This window comes from Salvelinus sp. IW2-2015, linkage group LG17 (assembly GCF_002910315.2).
Source record: "Salvelinus sp. IW2-2015 linkage group LG17, ASM291031v2, whole genome shotgun sequence".
Taxonomy (NCBI): domain Eukaryota; kingdom Metazoa; phylum Chordata; class Actinopteri; order Salmoniformes; family Salmonidae; genus Salvelinus; species Salvelinus sp. IW2-2015.
In genome coordinates, this window is record NC_036857.1 from 18,007,988 (window position 1) to 18,035,855 (window position 27,868).

At 40.7% G+C, this 27,868-nt stretch overlaps 3 protein-coding genes across 6 annotated transcripts; 2 read left to right on the forward strand and 1 right to left on the reverse strand.

Moving 5' to 3' along the window:
- The first annotated feature begins 627 nt into the window (after window positions 1–627).
- dffb (DNA fragmentation factor, beta polypeptide (caspase-activated DNase)) lies at window positions 628–4,684 on the forward strand. Its single transcript, XM_024006163.2, has 7 exons — window positions 628–823; window positions 973–1,099; window positions 1,542–1,727; window positions 1,881–1,960; window positions 3,415–3,588; window positions 3,728–3,828; window positions 3,988–4,684. Exons 1-7 carry the CDS (start codon window positions 701–703, stop codon window positions 4,196–4,198), a joined length of 1,002 nt encoding a protein of 333 aa, XP_023861931.1. The 5' UTR covers window positions 628–700; the 3' UTR covers window positions 4,199–4,684.
- A 375-nt stretch (window positions 4,685–5,059) lies between these two features.
- On the reverse strand, window positions 5,060–8,761 carry LOC111976963 (UPF0688 protein C1orf174 homolog). 4 transcript variants are annotated; one of them, XM_024006167.1, is made up of 4 exons: window positions 8,742–8,761; window positions 7,646–7,738; window positions 6,554–6,925; window positions 5,060–5,555 (listed from the first exon to the last, which is right to left on the reverse strand). In XM_024006167.1, the coding sequence occupies exons 2-4, from the start codon at window positions 7,736–7,738 to the stop codon at window positions 5,421–5,423; spliced, it is 600 nt and encodes a 199-aa protein (XP_023861935.1). In that variant the 5' UTR covers window positions 8,742–8,761; the 3' UTR covers window positions 5,060–5,420. The 4 variants fall into 4 exon arrangements, with proteins under 4 accessions (XP_023861935.1, XP_023861932.1, XP_023861934.1 ...); XM_024006164.2 differs by lacking the exon at window positions 8,742–8,761 and adding an exon at window positions 8,084–8,512; XM_024006166.2 differs by lacking the exon at window positions 8,742–8,761 and adding an exon at window positions 8,399–8,477.
- Window positions 8,762–18,458: 9,697 nt separating this feature from the next.
- Window positions 18,459–27,758, forward strand: LOC111977139 (UDP-GlcNAc:betaGal beta-1,3-N-acetylglucosaminyltransferase 7). Its single transcript, XM_024006461.2, has one exon. It carries the CDS (start codon window positions 18,887–18,889, stop codon window positions 20,132–20,134), a length of 1,248 nt encoding a protein of 415 aa, XP_023862229.1. The 5' UTR covers window positions 18,459–18,886; the 3' UTR covers window positions 20,135–27,758.
- The last annotated feature ends 110 nt before the right edge of the window (window positions 27,759–27,868 follow it).

Here is a 27,868-nt window from a genome sequence, read left to right on the forward strand (position 1 = left end):
GTAGCAACACAACATGGCAGAAGCACAAAACATGGAACAAACATTATTGGGCACAGACAACAGCAAAAAGGGCAAGAAGGTAGAGACAACAATACATCACGCAAAGCAGCCACAACTGTCAGTGTCCATGATTGAGTTTTAAAATGAAGAGATTGAGATAAAACTGTCCACTTTGAGTGTTTATTGCAGCTCATTTCAGTCGCTAGCTGCAGCGAACTGAAAAGACCAGCYACCTTTAACAGAATGACTGACAGAATGGGTGTTGTATGTGGAGGGTGAGGGCTGCAGTAGATATCTCAGATGGGGGGGGGGGGGCCTAAGCTTAGCTTGATGGTCTGAACTCTGGTCTAAATATGTCTATACTCTGGACCAAAACTTGCATCCTAGAGAGCACATTTGTAAGAACGGATAATGTGGCCACACAATAGAATCAAGTAGGATACAGTTACCTATAAAATCAGGCCCCTGACATACAGAATATAAGTACTATAACAATTGAGATCCTCTTCACCTTTTTATCTGCATCTGCTTCAGGATATTTTCGAAGCAGCTGAGTGACACTGTCAACTGTGTGCACGTGCTGTTCTAAAACGCTAGATGGCAGTATATTGGATAATTTCCCAACCTATCCTGTAGCTGGCAGCATGCATCGTTTCTTTGTGTGTTTCTGTACATTGGTCTTCATAGAAGAAAAGGCGCAATGTTTGTACTTCAAAGAAAAAAACAAGTTGTCAAAATAAGAAGCCTGAATGATACAAAAAAATATGGGGTGGCTGCAACAAGTCTGAAAGAGCTTCTCAAAAAGGGGAGTAAACTTCTACAGGTACGATTTCGTCCAGTAGCTTGCTATGTTTAGCACATTCTACTGCTACTACCAGACCATAACAGCGGGTCTAGACTTGCAACCAGGAAGTGGTGATAATGAAAGTTAATTATTTTGTTTAAATTATAATGTGAATCATTTTCTTCTAGGTTCCACTCGTCGGTTCGCATATTTCCTTGTATGAAGATGGAACAGAATTGACAGAGGACTATTTCCGAAGTCTTCCAGACAATGTTGAACTTGTCCTTCTTGCCATGGATGAGAGGTGGAACGGATGTGAGTGAAACATTAAAAGTAACTAAGACTGTAAAAAAGAAACATAGTAACTAGCCAACTAACAACCTCAGACTTGGTGGCATGCACATTCATATAGGGTTTAGGACCTACTTTATGTAGCTGTGCATGGTAAATAAATGATATCAATACCAACTTAAATATGCACTTATACAAATATGCATAACCTTGTGGTGATTGATTTGAAAGGGATGCCTTTGTAAAAGTAATAGAAATATAGCCTTGCTTTCACTTGTAGGAAGAGCGGTTAACCACGCTCACATATTGAGTAGCCTAACCATGCCTGCCAGTGATACTTGCCAGTGGGGCTATCTGGGCTTCAAATACAGTCGTTTACATGGGTGCCATGACTCGGATGTTTAGGTTAAAAGAGGTTGTTCTGTGAACCAATTAAAATAACTGTTATGATTTGTGATTATTTCAGTTGTCTGCGACATAGGCCGGTTGCTGGACACCGACAGGAACTCAGATCTTCTGATTGATGCGGCTAAGTTGCTTCTTTCAGACGAGAGGTCTCCAAAGAGACGCAGATTCCTGGGGGACCTGCTCCTGCACTTGAAGGACAGCTCTGAGACTGAAAACAGAGAAGACGATGAAGACTGGTTCCAAGGTAACAAGTCCTCAATCTTGGGATGGATAGAAATTCTGCAGGAAATGATGTGGCAGCCAAAAGAAAGATGGAGAAATATAAGAACATTTTTCTTTTTTAATCTGAAACAAACTGTATCTTTACGGTTATACCGTTCTATTTTTGGGCTTTCAGGAATTGATGACAGATTTAAGACCAAATCGGCCTACATGAAGTACAACTGTGAGAGCAGGATTCGTGGATACATGAAGGAGGTGAAGCTACAGTGCCTTCAAAGTATTCATACCACTTGACTTATTACACATTGTGTTACAGCTTGAATTCAAAATTGATTAAATATTTTTTTTATACATCTACACACAATACCCTATAATGACAAAGTGAAAACATGTTTTTAGAAATGTTGGCAAATGTAATACAGAAATATCAAATTTACATAAGTATTCACAAGTCAATACTTTGTAGAAGCACCTTTGGTAGCGATTCCAGCTGGCAAGTCTTTAAGAGCTTTCCACACATGGATTGTGCAGCATTTGCCCATTATTCTTTTCAGAATTCTTCAAGCTCTGCCAAGTTGGTTGTTGATCATTGCTAGAAAATAATTTTCAGGTCTTGCCATAGATTTAAGTAGATTTAAGTCCAAACTGTAACTCGGCCACTCAGGAACATTTGGCTTTTTGGTTAGCAAATCATGTAGATTTGACCTTGTGTTTTACATTATTGTCCTGCTGAAAGGTGATTTAATCTCCTAGTGTCTGGTGGAAAGCAGACTGAACCAGGCTTTCCTCTAGGATTTTGCCTGTGCTTAGCTCCTTTCCATTTATTTTTTATCCTGAAAAACTCCCCAGTCCTTAACGATTACAAGCATACCCATACCTACATGATGCAGCCACCACCATGCTTGAAAATATGGAGAATGTATTGTATTTGCCCCAAACATAACACTTTGAATTCATGACAAAAAGTTAATTGTTTTGCCACATTTTTTGCAGTATTACTTTGGTGCCTTGTTGCATGTTTTGGAATATTTTTMTATTCTGTACAGGCTTCCTTTTCACTCTGTCATTTAGGTTAGTATTGTGGAGTAACTACAATGTTGTTGATCCATCCTCAGTCTTCTATGCCATTAAACTCTGGCTCATGGAATATTCAATGTCTGCTTTTTTTTTTAAGTAATCTATCGAGGCATTGGAAAACCTCCCTGGTCTTTGTGGTTTAATCTGTTTGAAATTCACTGCTCGACTGAGGGACCTTACAGATAATTTTACGTGTGGGGTACAGAGATGAGGCAGTCATTCAAAAATCATGTTAAACACTATTGCACAGAGTCAGTCCATGCAACTCTTTCTGCAAGAAAGGGGTTGAATTCTTGACTCAAGACATTTCAGCTTTTCCTTTTTAATTAATTTGTAAAAAACGTTAAAACAATTCCACTTTGACATGAGGTACAGTGACAGCAACAATCTCAATTTAATACATTTTAAATTCCCGGCTGTAACAATGTGGAAAAAAGGGTGTGAATACTTTCTGGTGGCACTGTATATTACTGATGCTTTGGTTTTATGCTGAAAGTGGTTGGCACTGTCAAGAAGTGATCCTCAAAAGCCGTGCCTCATAACAAGCCTACTCCATACATACTGTAAATTGTAATCTGCCCTATTTTCTAAGAGGAAAGAATACACGTGACAGACTTTTCTCTTATTCACAGGTGCATAGTTATGCTCAAACCATCCAAAAACCTAAACTCAAGGACGAATACAAGAAGACTGCAGAGTGCTTAGTGATGCAGCTGAAATCTGACAAGTACAATGGTTGCTACTTCAACAGGAAAGAAAAGGAACAAAATCGACTATGCACCCAGGAGGGATGGTTCACCTGTCAGGTAACATTGATGAACCCGAAATTGGCTAACAGTGTCAGCATAGAGATTATAATGGTAACTAACAGGACCAGATCATGTTTGGCTCAGTAGCATCCTGTCTTACAGCCTGTGTCCTTTCCCATCTCTCTCCTTTCCTCAGGGTGCTTTTGACCATGATGAATGCAAGTCCCTTCACTCAATCAACCCCTATGGAAACCGAGAGAGCAGGATTCTCTTTAGCACCTGGAACTTGGACCACGGGTGGGTTTAGTGAARAAAGGTTATAAATATTCAGAATGTTAAGCTCAAAGTTGTTTGTAAACAGTAACAAAAAAGCTTGCTTGATTATCAATTGCAATTGTTAAGGTCGTTTAAGGACAAGTTTGATCAAATCTAGACTGAAATCTCTTTCTGTCCCAGGATTGAAAAGAAGAGGACAGTCATTCCTACCCTGGCGGAAGCACTGCAGAAACACAAGAGCACCAACATAAACCTGGACTATTTTTACAAGCTGCTGTTTACTCGGGAGAATCTGAAGCTGGTACATATTGTATGCCATAAGAAAGGTGCACATGACTTGCTCTGTGACAAAAGGAAAATTTACAAACAGGGCAAACAAATGATTCTCTAAAGTGAAGATGCAGGGTATATGTTTTTCTACTGTTTATTCTTGAATTTTGTATTTCTTTATTAACTAGCTAACGGATGAAGTGCAAGACACATGATAACTGGTAAATAACTAAATGTAATTATGGGCAGGGAACATTGTTTTCTGCTACTAATCAGAACAGCTTATTTATTGATAATTTTGTGATAGTGATTTTAAAGCACTTCATCATGAGCTATTGTTTAGGTAATAGTCAATGGACCAATCGCAAATCGTCCCGAGCCCTACACACAGGGGTACGTTCCGTTCGATTCAACATTTAGTCGCAACAATAGTCGCGTGTCAGTTTGTACTGAACGACACGTTTCCCCCAATACAGCGCACACCAGTCTTCAACAGCCTTTGAGGTACATTTGGTGGGTGTGACCTGATCAATATGAATGTGACCATTTCAAATGGCAAAATGTGTCGCACACACCGTACAGTCGCTCTCTGGGCCACCATAATGACACCGTTCAACTATTCGCTCAGAACAATACTGCTTCTGTTGAAATGAAATGCTTAACATTGTTCTGTACTACTGAATGCACCCCTGGTGATCTGAGAGGATTTGATTGGTATAAGCAAATGGTTAAACTTCCACCCAGCCTATCAGAGGGCTAGGTGGAGCTATTACCATATTGATTACATCTGTCAAATCCTCTGCGCTCCACAAGTGCATAGGGTGGGGGGGTTGAAATATTTAAGGTTTTACTATTGTTGGAGTCAAGCAGATTTGATGATTACAGCTGATTTGAGCACAGCTCCATCGCCTGTAAGTGTAATTAGATAATTATGTGATAAAGTTCTGCTTAGTTTCAATAGCACAATACAAAACAGCAGACAGGTAATTGAAACTTTATTTAAGTTTCCTTGTATTGGCAGTGCAACTTTGACTACAAATATTGTGCATACATAAGGCATTCAGTAACAATATTGTAAAAGATACAATAAAAAGAAAAAAATGAGCACTTAACCTGTACTATTTAAACAATATACAGTATAGATAATTGAAAAGCGAGAAGTTTTGTTAGTGCAAATATCAATACAAAAATGTATAACTTTAGGGTATATGCTGGCAAAACATTAACTTGATACCCTGGTTCTGTTGAACGAATCCACTTTATCGGGCTCAACTGTGACATTAAGGTCGTTTAAGGACAAGTTTTATTCCATCCCATTGATTGGAATGAGTTACTTCTGTAAATTAAGTGCCAACTATTTCATCTTGATGCATTTCTGTGTAGCCCWCTTCATCACTGTCATCTTTGGCATAGTACTGTCGTCTCCTGTGCTCCCTCCTGCTGAAGGTCGAAGTGGCCGTAGATCTCCGTGGACAATCCTACAAGGCAAATAACAGCATGTCAATAACCATGTTTCCATTAGGATTTTATGCGAAAAAAGTCATACCATATAAAAAGATGATCACGACAGCTGTGATGGAAACAACATTTTGGTACAATTTTATAAATGCAGACAGAATTTGTTCGTTTGACATGGTGGGATCTTTGTCAGTGAAATTAATTATGCAAGAAGTGGCCGTGGAAATATTGATAGAATAACTATCATATCGAAGTAAACTTGGGAGTCACGCGATGTTATGGTGTGTGTGATCCTCCCACTACAACTCTGGAAACCATGCAGTTTTAGGCTACAGATTAAATAAGTTATGATGAACTTCACAAGGTGATGAAAGTGCACAGTGATCCTGATGCTCCTTTCCAATAAATATAGATGGGTCGGATTCTGGTGGCATGATCGATGCTTGACAAATAAAAATATTCTCGCCCTTATCCATAATAATTTCATCATGTAGACTATACCTGCACTGTATCTATGAGCTGTTGGCTAGAGAGCACATGCCAAGACCAGAGTGGGTACAACACATGAGTTTTTGCTGCCATTTCTCACAATTAATTTTACAGACAAAAAGATCCCACCTTGTCTAGCGTATTTAGTTTTGTAGACATTTGGGAAGTTTACCGACATTCGTTTCCATCAGGCCTGTTCTGACTTTCACGCGCTTGTCGGAAATAGGAAACTCGGAAATGTCCAACTTGCTAACCTGTTATAGTGATACACGTGCCACATGCTTTCTTGTTCCGACTAGCACATGAAAGCAGAATTACTCACATAAAAAGGTTGGATGGAAACTGTTATTGGTTGCGTTTACACAGGCAGCCCAATTCTGATCTTTTTCCCACCAAAAAAATAGCTTTTTTTATGAAAAAAAATCTAAATAATTGGGCTGCCTGTGTAAAACGCAGCCATTGTGCTCCAAACATCAGACCAGGATCTTGTTTATCACACCTACCACTTGTTATAAAAATCTCGTCTCACCTGCACAACTTCCATGTTTCCGAAGAACTTTTCCACAGGAAGAACCTGGTTACTGTCATCATCAAGGAAGACGCTCTTGTCAATCACAACACCCTCTTCTGTTTCGTCATCCGCCATCTTCTCTGGCAACCCGTTTGTTCGACAGTAATTCAACTCCAATCGCACACCGTTCTCTTTACCCTCCCACAATTCCTCCAGGTCTGGTGGTGCTCCACAACTTGTCTTTTCAGGCCTCTCGCAACCGTCATAGCTGAGCCTCTCAGAAATGGTTGTTGACTCCCTACAACCACCAACCATCCAGTCATTCAGGGGCATTTCTGTTTTTGAGTCTTCAATTTTCATTTTTTTAACATGCCTCCTCTTCCCTGAACTCTATAAAGTCAAAACACAACTTATTAAAAATAATAACAGGCTTCCATGACACTTAATGACAATCCCAGTGGTGGAAAAAGTACCCAACTGTCAAACTTGTGTAAAAGTAAAGATATCTTAACAGAAAATGACTCAAATAAAAGTCACCCAGTAAAATACTACTTGAGTAAAAGTATTTGGTTTTAAATATACTTAAGTATCAAAAGTAAATCTAATTGCACTGTTGGTTAAGGGCGTGTAGGTAAGCATTTCACAGTAATGTCTACACTTATTGTAATCGGCACGTGACAAAGTTTGATTTGAATTGCTAAAATATACTTAAATATCGAAAGTACAAGTATGAATAATTTCTAATTCCTTATTAGGAAAGCCAGATCACTATTATTATTATTTTTATGTATGGATAGGCAGGGGCATATGCCAACACTCAGACATCACTTACAAACAAAGTATTTGTGTTAAGTGAGTCCGCCAGATCATAGGCAGTAGGGATGTTCTCTTGGTAACTGTGAATTGGACCATGTTCTGTCCTGCTAAGCATTCAAACTGTAACGAGTACTTTTGGGTATCAGGGAAAATATATGGAGTGAAAAGTACATTATTTTCTTTAGGAATGTACTAAAGTAGTACTTTAAAGTATTTTTACTTTAGTACTTTACTCTTGCGTAATCCATAATGTAAAATGAAAACTGAGAAGAACTAAAAACAACATTCACCGACCTTATCTGAACTCTTCACCTCGAGATGGAAACCGCTTGAGGCAACAGTGCACATCCCCTTTCGCCGCTTCAAGTTGCTAACTCGACTCGGCATCTGAAATGAGGAGTTCACACATTTTGTTAACTCAGTTGGACAACTGGACATTAGCTAACACTTCTAGCTGGCTAACCAACTGTAAGATCAAGCCAAATAACATTACTGCCCCACTTTTAGCCGACTAAACTCCGATGTTACTGCCCCYCTAACTTAGCTAACAGACTAACGTTAGCTAGTTAGTAAGCTGATAAAAGACTAAACAATTCCCAAAGACAATGGAAAATGTAATAGATAACTACCCGAAGTGTTAAAAATAATAGAAATACTGTTGTGGGAGGTTACCTAGCTAACTTCACGTTAGTAGCTGCAGTAACTAGCCAACTCTGACACGCTTAACGTTACCTGGATAGCTATGTCGGTCGCTGGCTTGCAATCTTGTAAACAGTCGCTTTTTTCACAAAGTCAGTGGATGRAGCTAAATTAGCTAATAAAATCCAGTAATTTTATTGTAAATACAGGTAGTCAACAAACTGTAAAATCGTGTTTCTGATAAAGCACGCACCAAGCGACGCCGTGGTGTTTTAGAGTCTGAGGAGTGGTGAACCCAGACAGCTTCCGAATCCGACAAAATGTTTCTGTATAGAAGTCACGTGCAAGTAAAACATTTTCCGTTTCCAGATTTGGAGTACAAAACAGCATATGCGTCAGTAGGGTTACCTCGACCTCTACACCGGGCTCAATGCTGATTGAGGTGATCTGCTGGTTTCCACTAGTTAGCACAGCCACAAAGTCAAAATTGAGAGGGGGCCAGTTGCGACATTATCTCAGTCATCCATCAGGGTCTGTCTCTATGCTGTCACCTACTGATATGCTGCCACCTACGCTCAGTGCAGMGCATCTCTCAGGAATAGTGGGGATGTCGAAAGGAGTGGGCGTTTCGAAAGGAACCATATAAGGATTAAATAAYTTAATGTAGCTAACGTTAGCTAGCATTTACATTTACGAAAAACGTAACATTACGTACACGGCTACCTGAAGGTAATGTTCAAAGACAACTCACAGTGAGTTAATATTTTTTGTTGTTGTTGCATAACTGATATTCCTTCATTTAATTTCTGCAGACCATGACTGACGTCAGATAACCCAAACGACGTCTTGAGTCCCCCACTTCTCCTTATTGGTTCCTTTCGAAACCCCCACTTTATCTGAGAGATGCACTGCACTGAGAGATACCATATTAGGCAGTAAAGGATTACCGCCCGTAGCACTCGGTACGCCATGAAGTGCTTTGAAAGGCTGGTCATGGCTCACACAAGTGCTTCTACACCTGCATTGCTTGCTGTTTGGGGTTTTAGGCTGGGTTTCTGTACAGCACTTTGAGATATCAGCTGATGTAAGAAGGGCTATATATATACATTTGATTTTATTTGATTTGGCATCAACACCATCATGCCAGAAACCCTAGAACCACTCCAATTTGCATACTTCCCCAACAGATCCACAGATGATGCAATCTCCATCGCACTCCACACTGCCCTTTCCCACCTGTACAAAAGGAACACCTATGTGAGAATGCTGTTCATTGACTACACCTCAGCATTCAACACCATAGTGCCCACAAAGCTCATCACTAAGCTAAGGACCCTGGGACTAAACACCTCCCTCTGCAACTGGATCCTGGACTTCCTGACAGGCCGCCCCCAGGTGGTAAGGGTAGGCAACAACACGTCTGCCACACTGATCCTCAACACCCTCAGGGGTGCGTGATTATTCCTCTCCTGTACTCCCTGTTCACCCACGACTGCGTGGCCAAGCACGACTCCAACACCATTAAGTTTGCTTACAACACAACAGTGGTAGGCCTGATCACCGACAACGATGAGACACCCTATAGGGAGGAGGTCAGAGACCTGGCAGTGTGGTGCCAGGACAACAACCTCTCTCTCAATGTGAGCAAGACAAAGGAGTTGATCGTGGACTATAGGAAAAGGAGGGCCAAACAGGCCCCCATTAAAGTTGACGGGGACTGAAGTGGCCACCTGGACTATTTACATTAACCCTATTTACATAATAAACAGCAATTAGCAGCAGTTTATCTATGCATAGTCACTTTACAAGTCACCTCGACTAACCTGTCCAACTGCACATTGACTCGGTACCGGTAACCCCTGTATATAGCCTCGTTATTGTTATGTACATTTCTTGTGTTACTTTTTGATTGATTCGTAGATTTTTTTAACTGCAGTTTATTTAGTAAATATTTGATTAACTCTATCTCTTGAACTGCATTGTTGGTTAAGAGCTTGTAAGTAAGCATTTCACGGTAAGGTCTACGTTATATTCAGCGCATGTGACAAATACAATTTGATTTGATCAGTAGGTGGCAGCATAGGGATGATGACTGCTCTGAGAGATGAGGTCGTAGCTGGACCCTATTGGGTATAAAAATTGGCTAGATCGTAAAAATGTGATTTTGGGGGGGGGTATTTTTTTTTGCTTTTGGTCTTAATTTAAGGTTAGGCATAAGATTAGCAGTGTGGTTAAGGTTAGGATTAAGGTTGGTATAAAATCACATTTTAAGATAATTTGTAGAAATAGGCAGGATTTATTGAGGGCTTCCACAATGCTTCTGCCATTTTAAAGTTGTAAACTGGGTGGATTACTATAGATTGTAGCCTCAATGGCGCTGCCCATGCTGTCACAAACTCTATAGTGGCACAGATATAAAAATGAGTCCTCTATCTATCTCTATGGCTTGACAATCTCAGATGGACTGTGCTGGTCAACCCTTGTGGATCCACAATTGGAAGCAATCCCAGGTCTTGTGGCGCTTTCAACCTGTGTGAAGCTAGCCACAATAAGGATTTGCCACAATAGTGGAATTTGCAGTTTGCCTTCAAAATAGAGTCCCCCATTGAAACTGATACAAATGGATACAAATAGTGGAATAATGCCTTATTTGGATTATATAATGCTAAACAAGGTTGGACTGTTGTTATATACCGTGAACCATCAGATCCTCCTCTCCACCCTCTCAGGCTCAGGCTCTGCACACTCCTGGATTGCATCCTAAATGGCAGGTTGCTTCTACCAGGTGGCGTGGATAGAATCTGTGTCTGCACCACGTGCTCTCACTACTGGTGTCCCCCAGGGCTCAGTTCTAGACCCTCTCCTCTTTTCACCCTGAAAGTGGTTGGCACTGTCAAGAAGTGATACTCAAAAGATGTATCTAAGTTTACCAAACATATTCCATACATACTGTAAATTGTAATCTGCCCTTCTATTTTCTGAGAGGAAAGAATCCATGTGACAGACCTTTCATTCACTTATTCACAAGTGCATAGTTATGCTCAAACCATCCAAAAGCCTAAACTCAAGGACGAATACAAGAAGACTGCAGWGTGCTTAGTGATGCAGCTGAAATCTGACAAGTACAATGGTTGCTACTTCACAGGACATAAAAGGAATAAAATCGACTATCCCGCAGGAGGGATGGTTCTCCTGTCAGGTAACATTGATGAACCTGAAATTGGCTACCAGTGTCAACATAGAGATTATAATGGTAACTAACAGGACCAGATTATGTTTGGTTCATGCCGCAGCCCACCTTGTGTTCAACCTTCGAAGCTCTTCTCTGTCCTGGCACCCCAATGGTGGAACAAGCTTCTCCATAATGTCAGGACAGCGGAGTCCCTGCTCATCTTTCGAAAACATCTGAAACCTTACCTCTTTGAGGAGTATCTTAAATAACTCTCTCTCACGCCCCCCCCCCCCCCCCCCCCCCCCCCCCCCCCCCCCCCCCCCCAACTAGCCCTGACTTTGCTGAGAAATACTTTGTTGAGGGAAAATGTACTTGATATGATTGATGTGTTGCTGTCTCTCCTAGCTATCTTAAGATGAATACACTAATTGTAAGTAGTTTTGGATAAGAGTGTCTGCTAAAATACAAACATTTTACATATTAATATAATAATCCATAAACAGTTCACTCAGTGGCCTGTTTATTAGGTACCGGGTGGACCCCCTCTAGCCACAGAAGGATGCACCTGGTCAGCAACAATGTTCAGATACGCTGTGGCATTAATTATTTGGTATCAAGGGACCTAAAGTGTGCCCGGAAAACATTCCCCACACCATTATACCACCACTACCAGCCTGTACCGTTGACCCTAACACTGCCATCAGACAATGTTTTTCCACTCCTCAATTGTCCATTGTTGATCCCATGCCCAGTGGAGTTGCTTCTTCTTGTTTTTAGATGACAGGAATGGAACCCGGTGTGGTCGTCTGCTGCAATAGCCCATCCGCGACAAGGACCGACTAGTTCCGAGATGCCGTTCTGCACACCACTGTTGTACTTGTCCGTTATTTGTCTGTTTGTGGCCCGCCTGTTAGCTTGCACAATTCTTGCCATTCTCCTTCAACCTTGCTCATCAACAAGCTGTTTTTTCCCACAGGACTGCCTCTGACTGGATGTTTTTTGTTTGTTGCACCATTCTCGGTAAACCCTAGACACTGTCGTGAGTGAAAAGCCCAGGAGGCCGGACGTTTCTGAGATACTGGAACCGGTGAGTCTGGCACCTACGATCATACCACACTCAGTTGCTTAGATCACTCGTTTTACACATTCTAACATTCAATCAAACAATAACTGAACGCCTCGATGCCTGTCTGCCTGCTTTATATAGCAAGCCACGGACATGTGACTCACTGTCTGTTGGATCGAACCACAGCCTTACCTATGGAGTGTGCACCCATGAAATGGGGTATCAGCCTACCCAGTGACACCAACAGAACACAGCTATGTAGAGTTTACACCAATATTAGCGTCATAGCTCTTATTGCAGGCCTCTGAAACCACTGTGAAATGAGCCACATTTGCTCACCAGTATTGAACATTTATATTGGACTATACAGTCATAAATGGCAACCATACTGGCTTTGTCCAAATCTGGTAGTCACTAATTGCTCTGCAAGGACTGGTAAGGGATAAGGGAGGTGGTGGGTGATTGGTGTCTTTAAATAGTATCTACGCTATATAAATGGATGTGGTGTGTTTCATTTCACAAAGACATTCAATGTCTTCTTTGGTCAGCAACTTTAGTGTAGATTTGGCCTTGTGTTGTAGGTTATTGTCCTGCTGAAACTTGGTTTTCCTCTAGTATTCTGCCTGTTTCTTTTTATCCTCAAAAACTTGAGTGTTTGCCAGTGTCAAGCATACCCATACCACGAAGCAGCCACCACCATGCTTGAAAATAAAGAGGCAGTTACTCAGTGATGTGTTGGATTTGCCCCAAACATAAGGCTTTGCATTTAGGCCAAAAAGTGTGTTCCTTTGCAGTATTACTTTAGTGCCATACAAGATGTTTATTTGTATTATTTTCACTCTGTCATTTAGGTCATTATTGTAGAGTCACTACAATGTTGTTGATCCATCCTCAGTTCTCCCATTACAGCCATTGAACTCTGTAGCTGTTTAAAAATCACCAATGGTCTCATGGTAACGTGTCTGAGCAGTTTCATTCCGGTCCTGAAGTTCAGAAAGACAAGTAACTTGTATGTGCCTGGGTGGTTTAATACATAATCCACAGCATAATTATTAACTTGACCGTACTTAAATATATATTAATTTGTTACGTTATAGCCTTATTCTAAAATGGATTCAATAGTCATCCCCCCCATCAATCTACACACAATACCCCATAATGACAAAGCAAAACACATTTTTAGAAATGTTTGCAAATGTAGAATTCATTTTTTGTTTGAAATATCACATTTACATAAGTATTCAGACCCTTTACTCAGTACTTTGTTGAAGCAACATTGGCAGCAAATGAGGTGGATGTTAATCGCCAAGCAGGCTCTTAAACATCCAAATGTTGAGATGGAATGGTCAATAAGTAAAGCAGAAGCCAAGGGGTTAATAAGAACAGTAGTTAAAAGCAAATGGCAAGAGTTGTGGAACAGGGAGAGAAAGGGAAGACACCTGTATAAGATCCAGGAAAAGGTGGAGGCAGGGAGGTCCTCAGGCTGAGAGAGAAGGGAGGAAAGTGTAATCACAAGGCTGAGACAGGGACACACAAGGCTTAATAGTACATTGAAATTGGTGGGGAAACATCCGACTGGGAGGTGTGATCATTGTCAGGAGGAGATGGAGACAGTGGAACATGTTTTATTTCAGTTCGAGAAATATGTGAAGAAAAGGGGAGCGACTGTTATAAGTTTTGAGGAGTAATGGGGTTGAAAATATAGGATTAAGTGAACTGCTAAATAAATCTTCAGAGGATGTAATATTTAATTATGTATTCCGTCTCCTTAGAGACGAGAATATTGGGTAGGATTTAGACCTTCACTGTCTCTGGTCCACACTTCAGTTCAGTTGGTGGAGGTAATGCACCTTACTGCTTGGTATGGCAATAGCACTGCACTCGATCGCATGGCGCTACAAAGGGTTGTGCGGATAGCCCAGTACATCACTGGGGCCGAGCTTCCTGCCATCCAGGACATCTATATCAGGTAGTGAGAAAAGAAGGCCCGGGAAAATCGTCAAAGACTCCAAACGCCCAGGCAATAGACTATTTTCTCTGCTGCAGCATGGCAAGAGGTACCGGTGCATCAAGTCTGACACAAACAGTGCGCTTGAACAGCTTCTATCCCCAAGAATTACGACTGACAAATAGCTAACAAAATAACTACATGGACTATGAGTTTACCTTGTATCTTTATTGACCTTTTATTTCAATCTTTGCACTGTCTCTATGCACACTCACAGCCCCCCCCACCCACACACATTGTCACTCCAACACACACAAACAGTTCATTATTTTCTCACTCACACATAATATGCACATACATTTATACAGACTCTACACACCCACTCACATGCAAGCTGCTGCTACTCTGTTTATCTTATTGCCTAGTCATCTTACCCCTATACATATCTACCTCCATCAGTTCAGTATCCCTGCACATGTACATTTGGTATTGAATCTGACTTTTTAAATATTTCCTTTTCTTATTTCTTGTTTTTTTTCTAGTAATACATTGTTATTAATTATTGCATTGTTGGGTTTTTAGTTTGCAAGAAAGGTATTTCACTGTACTTGTGCATGTGGCATTAAAACTTGAAACTTAAAGTTGGTTGCCAACCGCCATATAAAATCCACAGAAGAAGAAAGGTTTCCAGGGTTAGAGTAGAACAGAAGTTGTCATATGCTGAGGCAGTGAAGAAAGTAGGGGAAGATGGGTCAAAGGGGAGGGATCCTGAGAGGAGTGGTGTGAGTAGTAGATCTGTATCAGTACAGAGTGGTAGGCCAACAAGTGATATGTTTCAGTAAGATTGGATTTTAACATTTATAGCAATGGTTATCAACTGTTCTGCAGGGATGGAACGTAATTGGCAAAAAATGGAGGTTGTGGTGGAAGCTACAAAGAGGTATTTGTGAGACTTGACATCCGAAAAGTGGGTGCCCCATCCTTTCAGTCTGTTTACCTGAGGTAGGACTTAATAGATTAAGGAAAAAGGAAACCGCACACTGCTCTCGATAGTATCAATGATCTGTAATAAGCTTACGTATCGGCCTTCGTCAGAATTTTTGTGATTAAAAAAAAATGTGCACCTTTATGTAGACCTAGCCCCACCCACATCCGTTCCACGCATCGAAGGGGGTTGGAGGCGAAGGAAAAAGAAATAAGTGACACCAAATATAACAATATGTATTTGATAAATATTCGAATAAAGTAAGACGTATTAAACACGTCTGTAAAACCACAATGAGGACATAGAAAGTTTTCCCCATGTGGGGTGGGGCTGGCAGCCCTAGCTCACTATTTGGGAGACAGAGATACTAACGAATATCCACCAACAAACTGTATTCTAGAGCTGGCTGAATATGTTTTGACGTATAACTATTTTAGGTTTGATGATGAATACTACCTCCAAACGAATGGAACATCGATGGGCTCCACATTCGCTCCGAGCTATGCTAACCTCTATGTGGGTCTTTTTGAAGAACGTTTTGTTAATAATGAAAACGAAAATCTATTTTTTAATAAAGTCCTGAAGTAGTATTGATATATTGACGAAATGTTTTGCATATGGGAAGGAACGGAAAAAGAGCTGTCAGATTATATGGCACTACTCAATGACATTGACCCCAATAACAAAATCACTGTTGAATGTGACACTCAACGTGTTCATTACCTCGATATGTGGATTGAGAAATCAAATGGAACCCTGTTTACAACTCTGTATAGAAAAGAACCGGACAGAAATACTCTATTGCAGGGGGACAGCTTCCACCCTTAGCCATTAAAAAAAGTACTTCCAAGAAGCCAGTTTTTCTGACTGCGCCGTATATATTTATCTACAGATGATTATCTAGAAAAAGCAGCGGAGATGCGCATTAGGTTTCTAAAAAGAGGCTGTTCGCCACCATGTGTGGATGAAGCTCTTAATTTGGCATTGGGAAAAACACGAGATGAACTGCTACAAAAAAAGAACACTCCCTAATGTTCACAACCACATATATTTTGAACTCGCGAAAAGTGGGAGATGCGATCAAAGAAACACTGGCATATTTTATCATCGGACCCAGCTTTGCTGACTGAATTAAAAGATCCACCACGTATTGTGTATAGGAGAGGTCGCAATTTACTCGATAAATTGGTTCATGCCAACTGCCAGCCACAAAAGAAAATCAGCCAGGCTCTTTTTCGCCCTCTTCAAATGGTAGCTATAAATGCAGTGGATGCGCACAGTGCAACAATATTGTTTCCGCTCTGGTAAACCCAGGGTCGTTAGACTACTCCCTCCTTTCAAGAGCGCGTCCTCGCGCTAGCTTGCGACTCTACGTCTTACAGGACGCGCTCACCGGCAAGCACACGCACTGTCGTGGATGACAAGGTCCGATCATTCTGACACCAATGTAATGAAAACAGCAGGGAGCAGGTCTCGAACCCTCGACCTTCTAGCCCGAGGTCCGGCGCGCTATCGACTGTGCCGCAAAAGCATGCTCAAGCGGAAGAGTCGATTTCCGCGCGTATAAACCCAGGGTCGTTACACTATGATGAAGTGTGAATATTTCTGCCACCCACACACAGGAAAACGGTTCCAAATAAATGACATTATTACGTGTTCCACCACCCATGTTATTTACATTATTAAATGTCCATGTGGGCTCTGCTATGTCGGTAAAACCACCCGCTCTCTCAAACAGAGAATTAGTGAACATAAAAGTTAAATCGGGAGAAACGACAGGGACGATTATCCAGTCGCAGTACATTTTAATGACCTAAAGCATGACATTTCTACCTTTAGTTTTGTGGCATAGAGAAAGTTAAGATATCAGACAGGGGAGGWGATATTAATAATACTCTGAGTAAAAGAGAATGTTTTGGGATTTTCACCCTCCAGATATTATTTCCTAAAGGACTTAATGATGAAATGCCTATGTATGTTATGTTGTGAATTTGAACATGAATTATGTTCCTATTTAAGATTACTCTGATGTTTTTCGTAKGATGTACCCACTGATTAATGAAAACGTGCTATGTCCTCATTGTGGTTTTACATACGTGTTAAATACGTCTTATTTACACACTTTATTCYAATATTTATGAAATGCATATTGTTATATTTGGTAGCACTTATTTATTTTTCCTTCGCCTCCAACCCCTTTCGATGCGTGGAACGGATGTGGGTGGGGCTAGGTCTACATAAGGGTGATATTTTTTTTTTAAATCATAAAAACTCTGACGAAGGCCGATACGTAAATGTATTAATTAAAGATCAGTGATACTATCGAGAGCAGTGTGCGGTTTTCTTTTTCCTTCATCTTGTTCAACTGTTGCCATGCACCTGTAAAGAAGATTGCTCAGATGTGCGAGTGCCTTTTGAATTTTGAAGGACTTAATAGGTTAAAATAGTGGAGTAGGGTGATTGTAGTAGATGGTAGGGTATTTGTTTATTATTATTTTTCAAGCAAGGTATAAGGGAGTTATACTCCAGCCTAGCAMGTGGCGGTAATGCAACATTTATTGGATGCCAACCGCCCTTAAACCTCGTGGAAGAAGAAGCTCGGACAGGCGGGAGGCAGGGGCGCTTCAGTACAGTAGGTGGCGTTAAAGACGCTGGATGTCAGCCGCCAATAGAATACACTTTTTAGCCAGCTAGTCTGGTACACAGCAGGCGTTAGCGACACCGTGTGCTAGCTAACWACTTGAGTATCGTGTCTTACTTTGAATGCACTTTATAGGCCAAGTCAAGACACTTGGCCTATAAAAAAAAAAACGACACAAGTTTGACCCAATGTGCGCACTGCACGCACCTCTCAACAGACGTTTGACAATTCCCCAAAACCGACACACAGGGGTGCTGAAAGCTTGATTTTCCTCACACCTCCCCTGGAGTTACACTGTTTTGGCCCCGGGGGATATTCTCACTCACACATATARATATTTTTGTATTACTGGAGATTGCCGCAAAACACATTTCCCCACTAGATTATAATCAAGCTTTCTGAAGCTACTTTGATGGGCAATTGTATCATACACAATATTATATAATACAGTATAACGTTATGATAATTATAATATGACAATACATTACAATGCTTGAAAAATAAATAGCATAGGTGCAATCAAATGAACAATATAGCCTCAGCCTTAGACTTCGTTTTTTCAAGAATCCTATGACATTAGATATCTAGCCTTGTCGATGTTCAAAGTCTAGTGAACCAACAGGACGCGCAGTCCAGTGAGCCACCTGTGATGTGAAATAGGAAACCTGCATTTGGTCACAGAAAAGTGTAGTGGGGAGGGGAGAATTAAAAGTGAATAAGGGGAGAAGCTCGTAGGCGACAGTCACTTTTCAAGACCAGTCTGCAGGTGGTAGACTATCTCTCACCGAATATAAATTTTAAAAAATTGCATGATGTAACAAAGATTGTTTTCTCAAAGAAAATAAAGTAAATGTAGGGGAATAGCACGGTGGCGTAGCCAGTTTATTTTCAATGTAGCTTGACACGGAATAGTTMCTCTGTTGACTCTGTAGCCAGTCTATAATTTACGCGCAGCTCTCCATTTTTCAAAGGACAATGATGGACTTCAAATGGACACTAAAGAGTAATTAAATGCTATGAAAATAGGGGTGCCTATTCAATTGAAGTATTTCTCATTCATTCATACGCTTTTGGCGCTATAATTATGGATAATCTTTTCAGGAGAAAGAGGATATTGAAAACTCTCCTGAGCTTGTCTCTCGTTTTTGCGTCTTTGGTGATGATTTCAAAGTTCAAGCTTGTGGATAACAGCATCAAGGACGACATGGAGGTTAAAAGTATGGGACACGCCGGTTGGTGTGGACCTGAGTGTGATTTATACAAAGGAAAACGCATATTGAAAAGCAGTTTGGGAAACTACTCGCCGCCAGTTATTGGTGATGATTTGGATGCGCCACGGGTGACCGTCTCCAACACTACTGCGTCTACTTGGGATGTACACGTTATGAACTGCAGTGAAGATTCAGCTGTAAGGAAWAATGATTGGTTTAGACGTTTGGATACGAGGTTCCACCAGTTTGTGTTGCACAGACATTGTCGATATTTCCCAATGTTGATAAACCATCCGGATAAGTGCAGGAATGGAGACGTGCACTTGCTCATGGTTGTAAAATCCGTTATAGAGCAGCATGATAGGCGAGAGGCCGTGCGGAATACCTGGGGTAGGGAACAAACAATTGATGGTAAGAGAATAAAAACGCTGTTTCTCCTTGGAAGCCCTACAAATGGCAAAGACACTAAAAACCTTCAAAAGTTGATTGAGTATGAGGACATGATATATGGAGACATTCTCCAATGGGATTTTATGGACACATTTTTCAACCTCACCTTGAAAGAGGTAAATTTTCTGAAATGGTTTGATATTCACTGCTGCAGTGCCAAGTTTATATTCAAAGGGGATGATGACGTTTTCGTGAATACAAATAACTTGCTGGAACTTATTCGTTTCAAGACTGAGGACCGCAAAGTTCTAAATGTATTTGTTGGGGACACCATCTCCAAAGCCATCCCCATCAGAAACCGCCAGAGCAAATATTACATCCCCAAAGAGCTGTTTGACAAACCGTACCCACCTTATGTTGGTGGTGGTGGGTTTTTAATGTCCTCACAATTAGCTCGGAGACTGTTCGTGGTTTCAGAGGCCTTGGAGCTCTATCCGATTGATGATGTCTTTTTGGGAATGTGTCTACAGAAGCTACACTTGGCACCTGAGATGCACCCAGGATTTAGGACCTTTGGCATCATGAAACGCAGAGTGAGCCCAATGAACAGCGAACCGTGCTTTTTCAAAAACCTAATCGTAGTCCATAAACTGAGCCCTCAGGAGCTACTCATGATGTGGAGCGTAGTAGAAAATAAGGAGCTGGTTTGCGCCAAAAGGACTGCACAATGAGTGTCAACCTACAGTTCAAAAGGACTCAAAGGTTATGCAAAAAATATTGTAAGATTTTACAATTGAATTGTAATATTTGTATGTAGGCCTAGTAGGGCACTAAAAAGATCCAACTAAGAAAGAATGTGAAAACAATCATGCGGTGATTTTTTTTTTTAAACAAATGTTTATGAATGACATTCTTTCATTCTCACCTACCTGTTTGTTAATGTTTTTCTAATGTAGATAGGTAGACCCAAATCCCAACAGGAAAACCAAATAAGTAAATGCACATTCCTTAGGTCTACAAGATGAACCACTTTTTCAGCCAAATCTGTAAATAAATGGCAGCCTTTGACACTGAAAACCCCTTTTCATGCTACAGTTTTAGTGCTTTTGAATTTTGAGATAATGGGTGTGTGAGTAACACTGAAAAGGTGGAGATTACATTAAAATATAATTAGGTAAAGAACAYATTCTAGAACACATATTGAATTATATTTTAAGAGTCAAAACTAGTTTTTGGTTTGATGTTTGTAACAGATTCAATAAATATGTATTTGTTATATCAGTGTTTTACTGTAGTGCTGGGTAAGAGTTGAGGGCTGCTAGGTGGATATGAAACACTAATTGTTGGTGTAGAAGTGTTGGTGTAGAAGATTGCAACAGGTGCCTCTAAAATACATCTTTGACATCTCAAACAAACCAGAAAAAGAGCAACATCAGCACTGTCCAGCTTCATTTAGCTTTATTTAATCAAACATGGATGTTTCAATCTGTGCACAAAATGGTTGTAAATCTACAGTCAATACTGATGGATATGTACTCAAAATACACAAGGACAATATATACACCTACGTAATTGAATAAATATGGGACAAACCTAAGTCACAAATGCAACATTATAAAGGTTTAGGGCCCTATTCCGTGTTGTGGAGAACGCGAACGGAATCACGTATTGCAGACATTACAACGGAATTCAACAATATTCACATAGCCTATGTATTGAATTTAGTAAGAAATCAACCAAATCTATTGAACTGAATAGAAAATGTATTAATTTGCACAAGTGAATCATAAGCCATGAACAACCATTTCATGTGGATGAATTACCTGACATATGAAATAAATCACGACCGGGTTGATGATAACATGAAATGCCGGTACAAGTTTATAGCCTAAATGCCCACAGGCAATTGGTGTCGGTAACATTTGGTATGCGTGAATTGGCTGTGGAAACGCCTTATTGATATAATAACCATCATATCGAAGTAAACTTGGAGTCACGTGATGATATGGTGTGTGATCCTCCCAAGACTCAGGGAAGGAAGCGTGCAGATGATAAGGCTACAGATAAACTTCAACGGGTGGTGAAAGTGCAAGGTTGATGCTCCTTTCCAATAAATATAGTATCTTATTCTGGTGACATGATGATTGATGTTTGGCTGGCATTTTACAAATAAAACATGTTTCCATATCTGTGAGCTGTTGAGCTGTTGGATAGAGCGCAGTACCATGTCCAGAGTGGACACATTCGCTATAATGCATTTTTTTGTGTGTGACAAAACCGTCAGTAGAGTTGAATATGCAATGGATCCCCATTTAACTTGTATATTTTATTCGGTACATGGGAATGTAACCGCAAAAAGTATTTTTATGTGCACTACGTCATCACACACGCATACCTTTATCCACAACAAGTAGGGTAGGAGGGTGTAACTAGCTCCCCTAAGAACAATGTCTAATTGCTGACCCAAAAAAGCAGTGGATGAAGGTCATCAACTATAAAGCGAAATAAATGGCTACAGTCTACACTTCTTTAGTGATTTCATGAAATGTTGTTTTTAGAAAAGTGGCGTTTTTAAAGTACTGGGATAATTGTCCCGGGTACTTTTATTTAGAAATTCTTTAGTAAGTAATACTTAAAAAGCTTGATCTAGTTGTCTTATTTCTAAATAAGGGGGGGGGGAGGGGGGTGTAGCATGAGGAGATATGATGTAAAGTCCTTTTTAACTCACCTGCACATCAATTTCCTTTGTTTTTTCTCTGTTGATCCTTTTCCATACCATCCATTATGTACAATTGAACTAAATATGATTTGAATAATGCAAGATCTTAAATCCCAGCAGTCTATGAAATGACATTCGGGAGCAAAAGGTTTTCAATAGTTGTTTTAAATGAATTAAAACAAATATTAATTGCAATATAATATTGGAATGGAATATAACTAATAACATTAAATAACATTGGTATTGAACATTTAATAACAATATCTTAACTAAATTAATTCAGTGACATTGATGTGGCAACTCTTATGCACGATTCTAATTTGTACATAGGTCCAAAATAAAGCTATCCACAGTAAAATTGGAGCACAGCTCATGAGCCCACACAATACCCCATAATGACAAAGCAAAAACAGGTTTTTCAAAATTTTTGAAAATGTATTTAAAAAAKKCCCTGAAATAACACATTTAAGTAAATATTCAAACCCTTTACTCAGTACTTTGTTGAAGCACCTTTGGCAGCAAATACAGCCTCGAGTCTTCTTGAGTATGACGCTACAAGCTTGGCACATCTGTATTTGGGGAGTTTCTCCTGTTCTTCAGGTTGGATGGGGAGCGTCGCTGCACAGCTATTTTCATGTCTCTTCAGAGATGTTAGATCGGGTTCAAGTCCGGGCTCTGGCTGGGCCACTCAAGAACATTCAGAGACTTGTCCTGAAGCCACTCCTGCGTTGTCTTGGCTGTGTGCTTAGGGTCGTTGTGCTGTTGGAAGGTGAACTTTCACCCCAGTCTAAGGTCCTGAGCGCTCTGGAGCAGGTTTTCATCAAGGATCTCTCTGTACTTTCCTCCGTTCATCTTTCTCTCGATCCTGACTAGTCTCCCAGTCCCTGCCGCTGAAAAACATCCCCGCAGCATGATTCTGCCACCGCCATGCTTCACCGTAAGGATGGTGCCAGTTTTCCTCCAGACGTGACGCTTGGCATTCAGGCCAAAAAGTTCAATTTTGGTTTCATCAAACCAGAGAATCTTGTTTCTCATGGTCTGAGAGTCCTTTAGGTGGCTTTTGGAAAACTCCAAGTGGGCTGTCAATGTGTCTTTTACTAAGGAGTGGCTTTCGTCTGGCCACTCTACCCTAAAGGCCTGATTGGTAGAGTGCTGCAGAGATGGTTATTCTTCTGGAAGGTTCTCCCATCTCCACAGAGGAACTCTGGAGCTCTGTCAGAGTGACCATCGGGTTCTTGGTTACCCTGACCAAGTACCTTCTCCCCCGATTGCTCAGTTTAGCCGGGCAGCCAGCTCTAGGAAGAGTCTTGGTGGTTCCAAACTTCTTCCATTTAAGAATGATGGAGGCCACTGTGTTCTTTGGGACCTTCAATGCTCCAGACATTTTTTGGTACCCTTCCCTGGATCTGTGCCTCGACACAATCCTGTCTCGGAGCTCTACGGACAATTCCTTCGACCTCATGGCTTGGTTTTTGCTCTGACATGCACTGTCATCTATGGGACCATAAATAGACACGTGTGTGCCTTTCTAAATCATGTCCAATCAATTGAATTTACCACAGGTAGACTCCAATCAAGTTGTAGAAACATCTCAAGGATGATCAATGGAAACAGGATGCACCTGAGCTCAATTTCAAGTCTCATAGTAAAGGGTCTGAATACCTATGTAAATGTTTTTTTTATATATACATTTGCAAACATTTCTAAAAACCTGTTTTCTCTTTTGTCATTATGGGTTATATTGTGTATATTGAGGACATTTTTTTATTTAATCCATTTTAGAATAAGGCTGTAACGTAACAAAATTTGGAAAAAGTGAAGGGGTCTGAGTACTTTCCAAATGCACTGTATATGACATAAAATGCTGTGTTAAATAGCTAAAAGGCTATTAAGTAACATTAACTGTAAAGCTATCAGTCACTATTGGAAACATTTACAACTTCAGTTAAGTTACGTTATATTTTTTATGTATTTTACTTCAGACGATCTGGTAGTAAGGTTGCTAGCTAGCACTCCTAGCAGCTTATGCTAACTAGCTAGCTGGATAGCAATTACTGCAAGTCAAGTTGCTAGCTAGCAAGTTAGCATAAACTAGTGCTAACTGGGCTAGTCATTGTCTAAATGACTGGTAGAAACACATAACCATGAAGGGGTAACTAGCCCCTAACTGGGCCAGTTACCCCCTAGTAAGGGGGGGTGAGTTGACCCCAACATATTACTACTTTACTCAAATTATCAACATTTGTCTCTCTAAACAAGTGGATTATTTTTCTTAGGGCTTTCCTTGTATATTTACAAAACAATTATAGATCTAACTTCATTGGAATATATCTACAATTTTTTTTAAATTTCAAAAAATTTGATCAACTTACCACAAAATCGTTTTGTTGAAATATCTCAAAGTTGTGATGACACGGAGGAAATGTTTTGTTGACGAGGGAGTGTTGGGAAAATAATTTGGGGACATCTTGTGGTCTTAATGTGATTTCGAGGGGGGGGCAGTTACCCCATGAGAATAGTTACCCCCTAGTACCCTACAGTTGATGGAAAATGAGCATATTGTTTTTATGCAGATTTGAGAATGTTCACAAGACTTTCTGAAACGGCACAGGAATGCCCCTGTCTGTGTGTGTGTCTGGTGCGTGCTTAAGTCTACACTTTGTAGCTGTTAGCGATGAGGTAGAGATGGAAAGGCTTTCCCAAAAATCTTCTTAATTAAACGTTAACTACAAAGTAGTCTATGCCTACCTGGCAGAATTATATCTTGATTATTTACATCAATCCAGTGGCCATTTGTTTGGCAAACTCTGCAATCAAATGAGCGCCACATCAACACCACTTAACCAAACGAGGTATTTTCCTGGTGCARACTTGCATTAAAGGGAAAAACCCCAAAATCTACATTTAGAGAAAAAAAATCCCAGACGTAAAAATGTTTGAAAAACAAAAGAGAGAATTTAGGAAAAAAAATTACGAAATCAGGAAAACATGAAACCGATTTATAGGGCCCTATAAAGGGTGCATCTTACCCTGTATCTAGAAGGTATTACAGTGAACTAAGTTGCCTAATATGTGTCATCAAGTGGGATTGTTCTCAAATCTTAGCTATTTGATAAGTTATGGCTTGAACTTACATTACTCCTAAAGAAAAACAAGTGAAGGGGTCCGAATACTTTCCAAATGCACTGTATCTGTGCTGTGTGTTGATTGTCTCTAGACACTTCTAAAATATAAACACTTATTTTGAGACTATAAATAGTTTGACAAAACATTTGAAAAGCAGTATGAAACAAAAAAGACAAATCTACCATCAAAGTTTTAAAAAATGGATTTGATTAGATAAGACATGTAAAGTGAGAGACATGTAAAGTGAAATGTAAACAGATACCATGCATAGAGCTTGTTGTAATGTAATGCTACACTCAGGCAGTTATTGACTTTGGAGTAATAGATAAATACATTAGAATTTGTACTATAGTATAATAACTTAGTATACAGTATACTCATATATATTTGAGTATAATAATGTAGTAATATATTGTAATAATATTCAGTGTCCCTCCATCTGACAGACCCAGAGGGAAGGGAAGTGAATCCATCCCTCCCTAGTCAGGATGTCAACATAGAGCTCTGGCCCAAAACTCTAACACATCTCCTTCCCTCATTTCCTCTCCCACTGGTGTAGGGTGACTACATAGTTTGGGTTAAAGCCATTTGATTGAAACCTATCATATCATTTCAGATTAGTGATTGTAAAGGAAAGGAGACAGAGGAAGGAAGGTATTTCATACTGTTGGGATGGTACTGTGGTCCATCCTAATTCCTGTCTCCTGGACAATCTAGGGTCCCCTTGTGCAGGCCCTTGTGTGAGAAGACTGGGGCAGGGACGATTGGGTGTGGGTTCACAGTTTCAAAGGAATCCTTCTCCCTTTGCCCACGGCCTTGCCCCTACCCCCCACCCACCACACCTGCTTCAGTTTAGCCACACTGCCAAGCTTCCCAGTGCACAGGAGAAAGAGAAGAGAATGACCTTCCACCACCACCATGAGGAATTACTGAGTGTGTTCATGGGATTCTCTGCCTCAAACCCTATTACAGGGGCTGAGTCACTGGCTTACTGGTGCTCTTCCATGCCGTCCCTAGGAGGGGTGCGTCACTTGAGTGGGTTGAGTCAATGACGTGATCTTCCTGTCCGGGTTTGTGCCGTGGGGGAGATCTTTGTGGGCTATACACGGCCTTGTCTCAGGATGGTAAGTTGGTGGTTGAAGGTATCCCTCTAGTGGTGTGGGGGCTGTGCTTTGGCACATCCTGGGTTACATCCTGGCTGTTTGGCCCTGTCCGGGGGTATCGTCGGACGGGGCCACAGTGTCTCCCGACCCCTCCTGTCTCAGCCTCCAGTATTAATGCTGTAATAGTTTGTGTCGGGTGGCTAGGGTCAATCTGTTATATCTGGAGTATTTCTCCTGTCCTATCCGGTGTCCTGTGTGAATTTAAGTATGCTCTCTCTAATTCTCTCTCTTTTTCTCTCTTTCTTTCACTCTCTCAGAGGACCTGAGCCCTAGGACCATGCCTCAGGTCTGGCCTGATGACTCCTTGCTGTCCCCAGTCCACCTGGTCGTGCTGCTGCTCCAGTTTCAAATGTTCAACCTGCGGCTATGGAACCCTGACCTGTTCACCGGACGTGCTACCTGTCCTAGACCTGCTGTTTTCAACTCTCTAGAGACAGCAGGAGCGGTAGAGATGCTATGAAAAGCCAACTGACATTTACTCCTAAGGTGCTGTCTTGTTGCACCCTCTACAACCACTGTGATTATTATTATTTGACCCTGCTGGTCATCTATGAACATTTGAACATCTTGGCCATGTTCTGTTATAATCTCCACCCAGCACAGCCAGAAGAGGACTGGCCACCCCTAAGAGCCTGGTTCCTTTTTAGGTTCCGGCCTTTCTAGGGAGTTTTTCCTAGCCACCGTGCTACTACACCTGCATTGCTTGCTGTTTGAGGTTTTAGGCTGGGTTTCTGTACAGCACTTTGTGACATCAGCTGATGTAAGAAGGGCTTTAAAAATAAATTTGATTGTATACAGGTAAACTGCAAGGCAAGCAGGTTGTACAGTGTTTGAATGCTGGCTGTGTGTGTACACATGTTTGGAGTATGGGCATGCATCTATATGTAAGGTGTCCACTCATTCTGCCCAGAGTGGGTGACAATGCGCTTTGGTGCTGACATTTCACTTCCTTGTGTTATAAAATAAATTTTACCAAGATAAATATGATTACTCCTGCTCTGAATCGTTCAGTGGGGCCTTTCTCTAACATTTCATGAATAGTATATCGAAAAAGTCAGATTTCGTAATATATTACATCCGCTAATAAGCACAGAGCTCAGTTGAGCGGTGCAGCTTTCTCGCAGCAACTGAGGATTTTACCTGTTGTGGTGGTGTCTTCAAAGTTGTTTCCGCGGGTCGCAAAATTAGCACAACGAGCTGAATTAAATGTAAAAGGCTTTGAAAAAAAGCTTGCAGTATGCTCAGTGCTCCGTTTACATTTCAGAGATTAACTTGTTTTTGTGAGAATTTAGAAAAATAACAGGAATTTTGTACATGAAAAGTGTTTACTAAAATATTAAAATACTACATGTCATGTCTCAAAATCTATATCCATCTTACTACTATATTGTTATATGTCTTGCGGATTCGAGAAGAAAGATGACGAGTTCAACAGGAAAGTGAGCCTGTCAGGTAGT

Excerpts from the sequence above, each read along its gene's own strand:
- dffb (XM_024006163.2), top strand. The coding sequence starts at position 701 with ATGTTTGTACTTCAAAGAAAAAAACAAGTTGTCAAAATAAGAAGCCTG. Across the intron at positions 1,728-1,880 it reads CGATGAAGACTGGTTCCAAG|GAATTGATGACAGATTTAAG; the intron begins GTAACAAGTCCT and ends TTGGGCTTTCAG. Across the intron at positions 3,589-3,727 it reads AGGGATGGTTCACCTGTCAG|GGTGCTTTTGACCATGATGA; the intron begins GTAACATTGATG and ends TCCTTTCCTCAG.